Source organism: Diorhabda carinulata, chromosome 2 (assembly GCF_026250575.1).
Source record: "Diorhabda carinulata isolate Delta chromosome 2, icDioCari1.1, whole genome shotgun sequence".
NCBI classification, from domain to species: Eukaryota; Metazoa; Arthropoda; class Insecta; order Coleoptera; family Chrysomelidae; genus Diorhabda; species Diorhabda carinulata.
In genome coordinates, this window is record NC_079461.1 from 35,749,033 (window position 1) to 35,761,163 (window position 12,131).

Sequence of the window (12,131 nt, forward strand, 5' to 3'; positions counted from 1 at the left end):
GAATTTAAACGATGTAATTTTGATTTAAAAACGAGGCCAAGAGGCGGCAATTTCAGCAGTCCCTCTCCGAATTATCTCCCTCGGGAGTTTTCAACAACATCAGCAACCAATGCTGGGTTTTATAGAAGGTGATAACGACTCGGAGGGTTTTCCACATATGCACGACGACCTACATTATCACATGGTTCACTACAGTACGTTAATTTTATTGAATAGAAACATTTTCCAAGGTCGTTTCTTCTTTCACATTTTTATCAAACTGCAGCTTTTTCAAAGAAGTTGTACGTGAGTAGCTTTCCAAATAAGAAAGTTCACTTGAAAGCATCGAGACCTCTATATCAAGTTTTATCAATTAATGAATATTCTTACAAAATAATGGAAATTGTTATAACCAGTAGATATCTCGAATAGCTTCTGAGATATATTATTTTCATACAAGCATTTCACAAGATTTTTTTCTGGATTTTTTAACATAATAGTAAAAAGTTCGGCTTTATAGCTAAGGTATGGGAAACATATGAAATATTATGAATTTTAGTCCGAAAAATCCGAAAATCATCAATTAAATGTATAGCTCCACGGAAAATCTAGTTTTCATGAATTTTCCGCTTATGGGTTCCGAAATATATAATTTTCTATAGAGGCATTTTCTAATTTTTTGGATTCTTTGACATAATTTTCACCCTATAGTAATTTTTTTCCAAACACCTGATATCTTTTTCGGGTAATTATACACTTTCGCGGTCACCTGGTTTTTTGGCTCTAGAAAATCGAAAAATGGATGGATTTTAATGATCTTGGTCTCAAAATGTTCCATTTTACGGCGGATTTATAAAAAAAAATTAGTAGAAATAGCCGGAATGAAAATTTCTCATAGTTTTACTGTTTTAAATCGTAAAAAAAACGGTTTTGCAAAATAATCCTTTACAAAAAATTATCTCATTATCAGATAAAGTTCTTATATTTTTTTTGTATTCTACATAAATTAATAAACAATTTTTGAAAAAAAAATCCAAAAAGAATGATTTTTTCAGTTTTTATAGCTTAAAATGAAATCGATGAAAAACAATCAATTTTCGTGAATAGTTTCGTACTATATTCTTCAATGTTAATAGTTTTTGGATTATTAAAAATCGAAAAATAGATAAATTTTATAATTTTGGTTAGGTTAGGTTAGGTTAGGTTGTTTTGTATCACTGAATATTGTAAGTGCTTCAAATGTATTCAATTCACAATTGTTGCAACTCATTGTCAATATATTTCAATTTATTATTAACAAAATCCCACAACTCACAATTATTCAAAAAAATTAACTTTTTTGAAATTTTTTTTTTCAAAATATTCATTTTTTTATGTAAATTGCGAAAAAAAATATACGAACTTGATTCCACGACGCCAGAAACAGTTACGAAGGATTATATGTAGAAAGTCATTTTTTTTGCATTTAAAGTCATGAAACTGTAAAAAATATTTATTTTTTTTAATTTTCGTATTTTTTTTATAAATCCGCCGTAAAATGGAACATTTTGAGACCAAGATCATTAAAATCCATCCATTTTTCGATTTTCTAGAGCCAACCTAACCTAACCTAACCTAACCTAACCTAACCTAACTTAACCTAACCTAACCTAACCTAACCTAACCTAACCTAACCAAAAAACCAGGTGACCGTGAAAGTGTATAATTACCCTTTTTCGAGCTCCTTATATCGAGAAATCTGTTTCTTCGGAATTTTAAGAGAATCTGAATCAAATTTATTTTTTCTATTTCTATAGCATTTGCAGAAAATTACTTTTACTTTAATCCTGTATATTGCTCACAGTCACTAGATACAATTTTTTCTCAATCGATGTATGTTAAAAACAAGTCGATAACTCGGATGGATTGGGAAATTATCTATGGGGGCATGTCAATTTTTTCTAATTCTTGGATCCTTTGACATAATTTTCTCCCTATAATAATTTTTTCCAAACAACTGATATCTTTTTCGATCTCCTCGTATCATAAAACCCCTTCGGCAGAATCTGTCTACTTTCGGAGCAAAGTCCCTTTCGAAATCTGAACTTTTGTTCAATAACTTTATGTTATATAACTCGCTGTGTAATATCTAGAAAAAACTGTTCAATTTTTGCTATGATAGTATCAACACTCTTCTTCTGATTTTCTTGTATTGCAACGTTGCCATTTTACAACTGTAGATGCTAGATCAAGATGTAGGTATCCAAAAAAATTTTGTCAAAAGATTCCCTCAACCATTAAATGACGATTTGCTTTTTTTTAAATCAATTTAAATGGAAATAATTTAGTAGGTACGATATTTGAGTCAAATCAATATATTTGTACAATTAGATTCAGCATATTTGTGGTGGGAAAGAGCATATCATCCAACAAACAGAAATACGCTCATCAAAATTCGTTTAATTCCGCCATATCAGCGAACCCCTTGCAGCTAAGATATATTAGGTTGTCAAATCCGATAAAACGAGGAAAAGAGATAAGAATGAAGTCGTAATGGAAAAAAATTACTGCGATTTGTTGTGAATTGGTTTTATTCATATAAACGACGTTACGTGCGAGATAACTTTGAAGAAAAATATAATGTGCAAAAATTTCTACTTTCATTTTTCTGTGGAAGATTTAATAGTCGGCAAATTTCGACAGTTACCGTTCCCTTTGATATGTGACACCTCGTCATTTATATAAATGCTGGCAGTTGGACAAAGAAACATTTGTAAGCCATGCGCAGGAAGTATAAGAAGGAAACAGATCTATAAAAATTACTTCTTCACGATCCAGGACTATAAATAGGTTTAGGTTAATCAATTTTAAAACTTTTTATCCCGATAATCGCTTAATAAGAGGTGGTACCGTCAGATCATTTTCAGTTTTCAAAGTTAACACGTCTCAATATTTTTCACAAAGAAAATTCAAACATTGGGAGGATTTATTGTTATATTTGAAGTGTTAAAATCTTCGAATCGATGTCCAATTGTCTAAAGCCAACAGCAATTATACGATTTATAAGTTAGATCGTTAATTAACCAAAAATATAATAAAAACCCAAGTAATTAGATAATGCGAACCATATTTTGGATTATAAAAAATTTGAGCGAAATATGAATCAAACCTTGTATCGATAACAATATTTGAAGCATTTCTATGCGGTGTTTCATAACTCTAGATGAAATCTGACTCTACCATCTTAATTCTAAAACTCAGTTCGCTTTATAAGAGGTGGTACCGTCAGATCATTTTCAGTTTTCAAAGTTAACACGTCTCAATATTTTTCACAAAGAAAATTCAAACATTGGGAGGATTTATTGTTATATTTGAAGTGTTAAAATCTTCGAATCGATGTCCAATTGTCAACAGCCAACAGCAATTATACGATTTATAAGTTAGATCGTTAATTAACCAAAAATATAATAAAAACCCAAGCAATTAGATAATGCGAACCATATTTTGGATTATAAAAAATTTGAGCGAAATATGAATCAAACCTTGTATCGATAACAATATTTGAAGCATTTCTATGCGTTGTTTCATAACTCTAGATGAAATCTGACTCTACCATCTTAATTCTAAAACTCAGTTCGCTTTATAAGAGGTGGTACCGTCAGATCATTTTCAGTTTTCAAAGTTAACACGTCTCAATATTTTTCACAAAGAAAATTTAAACATTGGGAGGATTTATTGTTATATTTGAAGTGTTAAAATCTTCGAATGGATGTCCATTTGTCTAAAGCCAACAGCAATTATACGATTTATAAGTTAGATCGTTAATTAACCAAAAATATAATAAAAACCTAAGCAATTAGATAATGCGAACCATATTTTGGGTTATAAAAAATTTGTGCGAAATATGAATCAAACCTTGTATCGATAACAATATTTGAAGCATTTCTATGCTTTGTGTCATAACTCTAGATGAAATCTGACTCTACCATCTTAATCCTAAGATTCCATATTTTGGTTCCAGAAGGTTTTAGGTTCCCGAAATCGAAAAGGAGTTGTTAACTTTAGATTTTGTGATAAAATTTTACTCCTTACAAGTAAAACAATAAATATAATTATATTTTTAGTGAAAAAGTAACTAGATTTTGATGTTCTCATGTATGTACAACTGAATTACCAAATAGTTTGATTTGTTTTAATCAAAAAGTTTCTATGAACGATTCGTATCATAATTATTATTATATCATTTACGAAAACTGTTATTTCAATTAAGCATCTCATAAAGAAGAAATAAAAATGTCAATTAAACTTACCAACTAATATTCTCAAGAGAGAAGCAACCAGATGAAGATTATAGTCCGGGCCAGCCATTGATGTACCTCAGGGAAAATGGAAAATCCGCACAATCGACGCGGTCGTCGATTTCGTCATTTTATAAAAGATCATTCAATACAAACCCACAATGTATTATTGCTTGCGAACACCGGTTCCTTTTTGTAACTCTATACACATTTTTGGTGAACGATAGAATGATTTAGTTAGTTGTTTGTGTGTCGGGGAACGGTTTTGAATGATTTATTCTATTCAACAATAAAAGTTTTTTGATTGATGAACTCTATTCATTCAAATGTCTTTTATTACTGTTTGATTATCAATAAAAGGAATCTCCAAGAAGCAAATTTTCGCTCTTCCCAGTTACATAATTTGTAAAAAAATGATTGAGTTTCTTGCTCTCACAGTTAAACAATGTCATATGAACAGTAACCACCTCTTTAATGCTTTTTCACAATAGCGCTTATTAGGGGTAACTGACCCTTATAAAAGGTTATTTAACTACCCCTCCACTATCGAATAGGAATCAAACGTCAACTTATAGACATCTCTGTTGACAAATAACAAGAAATCACGTAATTAGGCTGCTCACTCTATTGCGACAAGGCCAGAATCAACAAGAAGTAGCTGAAAATATCTGCTGTTTCCAGAGTTTACCATCGTTACCAAGAGACAGGCGAATTTAATCGAAATCGCGGTTCTGGAAGAAGATTGTGCATATTTGAAAGTTGACCGATTCATTGTCAGCACATCGCTGCGAAATCGGGCTCTGTCTGGTGTTCAGGTCCATCAGGATCTCAGAAAAAGGCGAGGAGTGATTATAAGTAGCTGGGCAGTCATAAAAATAATTAAGACAACTAACCTCGAACGAAAAACTCGAGTTACTGAGCTCAAGTCAACCCTCACCCACCGAGCAACTCGTCTACGATTTGTCAGAGAACCATGAGCCTCCATTCTCTTTCCAGACGATGGCAGAATGTGCCTGCATGGCAACGATAAAAGAGGACGAAGATATTTTGGGGGTTCTCGTTATTTTGTCGGCGAAAACTTCATTCTGATGCGGAACAGTGACTGTCCAATGTCGAAGTTTCCACTATGGATTGTCCAGCGCTTAACCTGGATTCAAATGAGATGAACAAAGAGAAAAGTTCGGTAGCTAGAAATCCTGCACCAACCATCAAATCGGATCTAAAAACGGCGCTTATTGAAGAATGAGATAGCACGAAAAAGCGATTTGGAAGCTGTTATTGGGGAAGGAATTTTTCTGTTGTATAATGTCAAAAATTCTTGAAAAATACCAAAACCATGCATTTCTGGGACAAATAGAAATTTTTGGAAGCTGTATTATGGACGTATTGTTGATAAATGATATTTGTCGTGTTATAATTTTATATCGGAAATTTAGATCTTGATTTAATAAGGTATTTGTTTGTGTGACATAAATATTCACGTGATTTATATTAAATTTAGAGCCCACACCTAGTGGATCAAATTAAATCTGCAAATCTATGAATATTCGCAATTAGCAAGTTAAATTTCATGAATACATATTCATTCATGCAGGTACTTACGCATTGGAATTAGAGAGCATGTGGGGGAACTGGAAGATAAATCCAATGTTCCGCTATACTACATTTCTGATTCCACGAAAATTGTTTGATGAACAGTAAACTTCGATGAATCAACGATCTCATATTACAAACGCTCGAATTTGATAAAAAGCCTTCGAATGCTTAGAAATAGCGACACATTTAAGCCAAATTGATAACCAGCTGTGCAAAAACTTTCGCCCCTAAAATTCAGATATTTATTTCGAAATTTTGTATATCCAGAACATGATTTGTTCATCTCAAAGATTGATTTATATTTTAAAGTTTCTGATAGTTCAGAAATGATCGATGTTGTTCGGAAACTGCTTGCCGAATTCTCCCCAAATTTGTTGGTAGAACACTTAATCATCCCCTTATCTGAGTCGCAGACGTAACCAAGTTATGTCGATAAGGTTAAACGTGTTAGATGTCAGGATAATAAACTCTTTACATTGAGCGGAAATGTGACTGGTCTGCAGCAAAAGAAAGAAGAAATGAAACTTGACAAATAGTAGAAAATTTATGATAATCGGATTCCGAAATTACTCTACGATAATTCATTCGAGTATAATTTCTAATTGGGTTGATATATACGAAGAAATTATAAATACATTTCAAAAACTCGTGAAAAAATTAGATTGCTAAAGATTGACGGATAATTAGAAGAAATGAAATGTTTATATTACAAAAAAAAAAAACCTTAAAAATTGAACCAAACATTACCTAGACATGTTAAATATTGAGGTGATTAATTTACTGAACTATTTTTTAAAGAACGTGAAATAAAATTTTTTGAAAATGTTATTAAAAAATGGACACGTTGGAATAAATATTCTTAATCAACTCGAGCCAGTAGAAAGGAAAATTAAACGATTAGAATGTTTTTAATTTTATTTTTTGTTGTCTTTTTTTATCGCAAATAGTTTTACAATCCCATTCATATATTTTGATGCATTCTTTTATCTTTTAAGACCGCTTGACATAATGCAATACAACGTGCAAGAAATTGCATGCTAGTGTCTGTAAACAGTGAAAATAAACAAATTCTTAACCTCAAATTTTATCTAAAATCTAAAATAACAATGTTTTTCGAAAGTTAGATAATCTGTTAGGCCACAAGTAACTAAATTGTGACTTGCATGCGATAAAAATGACACAAAATTGATAATGACAAGATCTTGCATGGAAATCAGATGAATTTCATCTGCGCATGCTTTTGATCAATAAATATTGCGTCTTGCATTGCATTGCACGTTGTATTGCATCATGTCAAGCGGCCTTTATGGTTTTTTGTTACTTATTCACGCGTATTTTTATCTTTAGTTGATTTTTCATACCATTCCTTATCATTTGTTTCCTTTTTGGCATTTCTATTGTATTCTGTCATCTTTTATTATATTTTGTAGTATTTTTTTTTCTTTTAGTAGAATTTTGTATCTTTGAGTATCTTTTACTGTAACTGTAATAAGATTTTTAATCATCTTTTCTATTTTCTTTCCATGTCTTCTAATATCCTTTATTAAATTCTGATATATGATAATCATAAATTGCGGATCTGAGGCTTAGAAAATTCCCTCAACATGGTTTAGGAGCAACGTCTTTGTCATTATTTGTTAGTTCTCGTTTCTTTGTTTGTGTTTATTATCTTTTGTTGCGTGCTGTTGTTTTTTGAGGCTTTTTGTCATCTTCAGTTATATTTTGTAGCATTCCAATATCTTCTGTAGTCTTTTATTGCCTTGCAATGCCTTTTAGTATATTCTAATGGCTATTGACTTATTTTGTGGTATTTTGATGATACCTTTCGAAGTATTTCGAATTTTTGCTGTTGTTTTTCATTCTCTTTTGTTACAAATTTTTGTCTTCCATTGTTTTTAAGTATTTTTGCTAATTTATTTATACGATATCTATTCGTGGGGTTGATTAATAAACATTCTAAATTTATTTTAATACTATACACTACACTTAACCAATTTATAATAATTCACTTATCACTATAACCCAACTAACTAAAAATTATTCAAATTATTCATTTACATTGCAAATTCTTTCAATTCACTACGACTATTTATTATAAACTGAATTAAACTGAGCTACATAAACTTTTTTTTTATACCACAAACTTCTAGAAGATAAAGAAACAAAACAAATGAATAAATAGAAGAAACAATGTAATTAAACGGATTCCGCGGTTTATAAAAAATAAGCCTTCGCCGAATTTTAGGATTTCAATACATCTAGGCAGGACCGGCTCTGAGGCGGAGGCACGTTCGTAATAGTATTTAGTAGTGATTGTTCTCTTATGATATAATTTCAGTTTTTGTTTTAGTTTTACTATTTTTTGTTATCTTTTGATGTGGTTTGCTGGTTTGCCTGTTTTTTGTTCTATTTTCTGATATTTTGTTGTGTCTTTCCATGTCTTTTCTGATATTTCAATGCATTCATTGTTATTAGATGCATTTTGTTGTTTTTTGTATATCTTTTAAATTTTTGTTGTTGTCGTTTATTGCCTTTTATTATCTTCTGTAGTTTATTCCTATCTTCCATAACACTTTGTTGCCTTTTGTTATTAGCAGTCGCTGTTTTTTTTAATTTTCTGTTTTCTTCTATAATGTGCTTTGTATTTTGATATTTTATTGTCTTTTTCTGTTTTTTGTTAGCTTCTAATCGACAAAAATAATTCATTTTAAAGCAAAACAAATTTCAAAACTCCAAATCACATCATTCAATCAGTATATAATAAAACTGTCCACTCAATCGCTCCCTAGCTTTAAATAATTCCTTAAGCCTCTAATTCATCCAACAATTTTAGTTCCTGGAGTAACTGCAGCTGTCTAGAATTACAAGATTAATCATTAAGGTCAATCAGTCGCGTAGTAAGGGTAATCATTCACCCTGTACTAAGATACTAGACTCCATAAGAACGAATAAACACTCGAGTTATTCACGTCACTTCGTGAATAATATATAGGGTTTCCAAAAATTCCCAGAACGCATCCGTAAGTTTCAAACTAGCGAGGAGAAAAATCTGGAAATTTATGGATCACTAAAGAGCCATAAAAAGTATTTTGTGAAGATAAATAATCCTCGTCGAGTTTTGAGTCTTTTCTATTTGTCTTCTCTAATTCCATACTTTCCAAATCTTTCACCACAACTCTGGTCATTTCAAGTATTGAATGGAACGGAATGGATATGAAAACTGCAGTTAGTAATGTTATATTTGAGTATTTTGAGTCATAAAAAATGCCTTTCAAATAATATTGCAATTTTCAAAATCCATAAAGTTGTACTTGAGCTAATTGCAGCCCCAATTAGGTTCCATATATTTTATTAGCAGCAGAAAGATCGATTTCTCATTATCTTTAAATGACTTTGTTAAAAAACTCATCATCATAATTTATTTTAATTTAAATAACCTCACACTTGATTGAATGCATCATCGAGTCAGCTGTCAAAATAAAACTGTTACTCAGAGGCACCAACCCACTACAAAAAGTTACTAAAAAAAGATGGAGTCCATTTTTACAAGAAAATGCGTTCAAAAAGCTCCTAGAAATGATGTAATATATATTAGCAAAATCTGAACAGAATGATATAACGTCTCAGTTTTCAATAATTTGCCCTAGAAGAGTTTCGAGAGAGTTATCAATAAAAGTTGGTCTAAGTAATATCAAACGTGACATATGTTAACGACAAACTTTGAAGGAAAATATATGGTAATGTATTCCTGATACTCTAAAAGTTTTATCTTGAAGAAATTTCATTTTTATAACAACAACTATTTACGCTAAATTGGTATCCAAATGGTCTAGCAATTCGACATGTGTTGTTGAAATATTATTTATTGTTTCTGGAAATGATGCTTCTATGATATTAAAAATATTACTTCCATTCAATTTGTAGTGGAATGATTATTTTTGTACAATATATCAAATTAATTTCCGATTGATTTTCATATTTAAATACTTAGGAAGTGTAGGTATATTTTATTATAATGATAGCCCAGTCGGTGGAGGCAATTTTTCACTAAAAGAATAAGTTATAAGCAAAAATGTTGATTTTTTTTACAAGTACTTCAAAATAGACTAATTAATTTGAGAGAAAAAAATATCGAAAATCATTTTGATTTTAAAAATTCCCCATTATTCTAGTTTGTGATATGAAGATAGCGGAAAATAAAAAATACAACGTTATGGCGTAAGTTTTTTTCGATAAAAAGGTCCCTAACAACTTTTCTTGAGAAAGTTATAGTTTTCTCGGAAAAATTATGAATTTTCTTTGAATCATTTGCAAAAATACTTTCGTAGAAATGAATATTTCTGTTTTTTAAGCAAACTATTGAAAATTTTGGGAAAACATCATCAATGTTGATATCGGAATCTGATTTTTCATTCTCTGAATCCTTTTGTATATGTTATACCGAATGATGATACGAGGTCTGGCTATTAAATAACGAGACTTCAGGAGCTCTGTCGTTTTCTGCTTTACCGTTTCCATCGACTCAAATCGGGTCCCTTTGGGAGTAGATCTTTCTCTAACCTTTCAAGGAAATCTGAGCAGGTCCGTTGACGCAAGAGCTTTTGGTCAGGAGTAAGATTTTTTAACAGAGTTTTGTCATGTGTAATTTCTCGTGTAAAATTTTTCTAACCGTTTATATATCGGCTTTTAGAGCCTCGGTAATCATCTGGATGTTCATTAGATGATCTGCACGCAAAATTTGGTTAATTTTGATCACTGTTTCCGGAGTTGAAACAGTTACAGGACGTTCTGGGCACCGGTCATCTTCAGTTCTCTGTCGGCACTCACTAAAGCGTTTATACCACTCAAAAACACGTGTACGATATAGAGAATTGTCCCCATAAGCCTCTTGCAACAATTTATAGCACTCAGTCGGAGTTCTTTTCAATTTAACGAGAAATTTGTTTTTCGTCACACATGGTTTTCGGCACGAGAAAAAAATAAGTTCGTTTCACACCACTAGTGCACAAATACTATCGGAAACGTGTTTTGGGACGTGCATAGACAAGATACTTAGATACCCAACGCACTACTCGGTTTTTACCCCACCCGTCCAGGGCGCCCTCTAGGTGCGCAGTCTCGTTATTTAATAGTCAGACCTCGTAGAAATCGAGCCTAACAATAATAAAAACAGCTATTTCCTTGTTGTAACAAAAAGTATACGTTTTTTATCGGAAAAAAACTTACCTTAAAGTACTTTTTATAGAAATTTCAGCCTTTTCCCTAATAACGTGCACCTGTGGAATCCAGCAACTGAGCTATGAGGAATTTGAGTAGTTAATATAAAGCATGGAAGAATGCTTCATCCTTTTATGTCAACCAAACGCAGACATTCAATAAATAATGTACGTCATGTATAGTTTAATATCTATGAATACAAGAATAAAGGTATTTGCTTGTGAAATGATATCAACAGAAAGGGCGCTATTGAAAATATCTGTTTTATTTTGCATTCATCCTTTGTACACTCTACAATTTTATATATAATCGATAGGTTTTATGAATGTGGAGGAAAATCTGATTAACAAATAGAAACTTGAAATATGTGTATATGAAATAACAAAAGCGACACGCTGTGGTTAGAAACTAAAACATTTTTTCTACAAATATAATATCATTAATATTATTATTCCGTAATTTGTTTTTCGAAATTCTAAATCTGGAGTTTAGTCAAAATTCTGTTTCGTAGTGCAGTTGCTTCTAAACCCTCAGTACATACGTTTCGTTTCAAATTTCATGTCAACATATTTGAGTTGAACTTTTCGTGTCTTTTGAAACATATTTCCACGCCTTTCTGACAAGAATATGGATTATTTTTTGCCGTTTCATCAACTCCTACTCTCAATTTGAAGATGTGAGAGTTGCAGATGCCCCTAATGACTTATACAACTCGTGTAACGTACTATACTTTTTCTACGCCAATTCAAGCATGCTACTTAACAAAACGTGTCCTATTTTTAAAGAAATTGCATTATGTGCTGCCTACATTTAGGGGCATCACTCTTTCAATCCCAAATATATCTCGCAAATGCTGAAAGTTTTTAAATTGACTAAATTTGTGTAAATAGACCAAATAAAGTCTTACGTAAATAAAAATTTGATGGTAATTTAATTAAATCAATTATGAGATTTCATTTCGTGCATGTTATTGTCAAATGTCATTTACAAGGAATGTTGACAGTGCGATTTTTGACGTTTACAGTCATGGACGTTCGTTCATTTTGTATTATAATAGAGGTG

At 31.3% G+C, this 12,131-nt stretch overlaps 1 protein-coding gene across 9 annotated transcripts in view; it reads right to left on the reverse strand.

Annotated features, from left to right (window-relative positions):
- LOC130903407 (neural-cadherin) overlaps nucleotides 1-12,131 on the reverse strand; it is a 444,749-nt gene that overhangs the window by 161,843 nt on the left and 270,775 nt on the right. Inside the window, exon 2 of one of the 9 annotated variants that reach the window (XM_057815491.1) lies at nucleotides 4,269-4,457. The exons of 6 other annotated variants lie outside the window; for them this stretch is intronic. In XM_057815491.1, coding sequence (XP_057671474.1) covers nucleotides 4,269-4,326 — 58 coding nt within the window. In that variant the 5' untranslated portion in view covers nucleotides 4,327-4,457. Of the gene's footprint in view, nucleotides 1-4,268; nucleotides 4,851-12,131 lie in introns of those variants that run through there. 2 more of the 9 variants (XM_057815492.1, XM_057815493.1) reach the window with 2 other exon arrangements.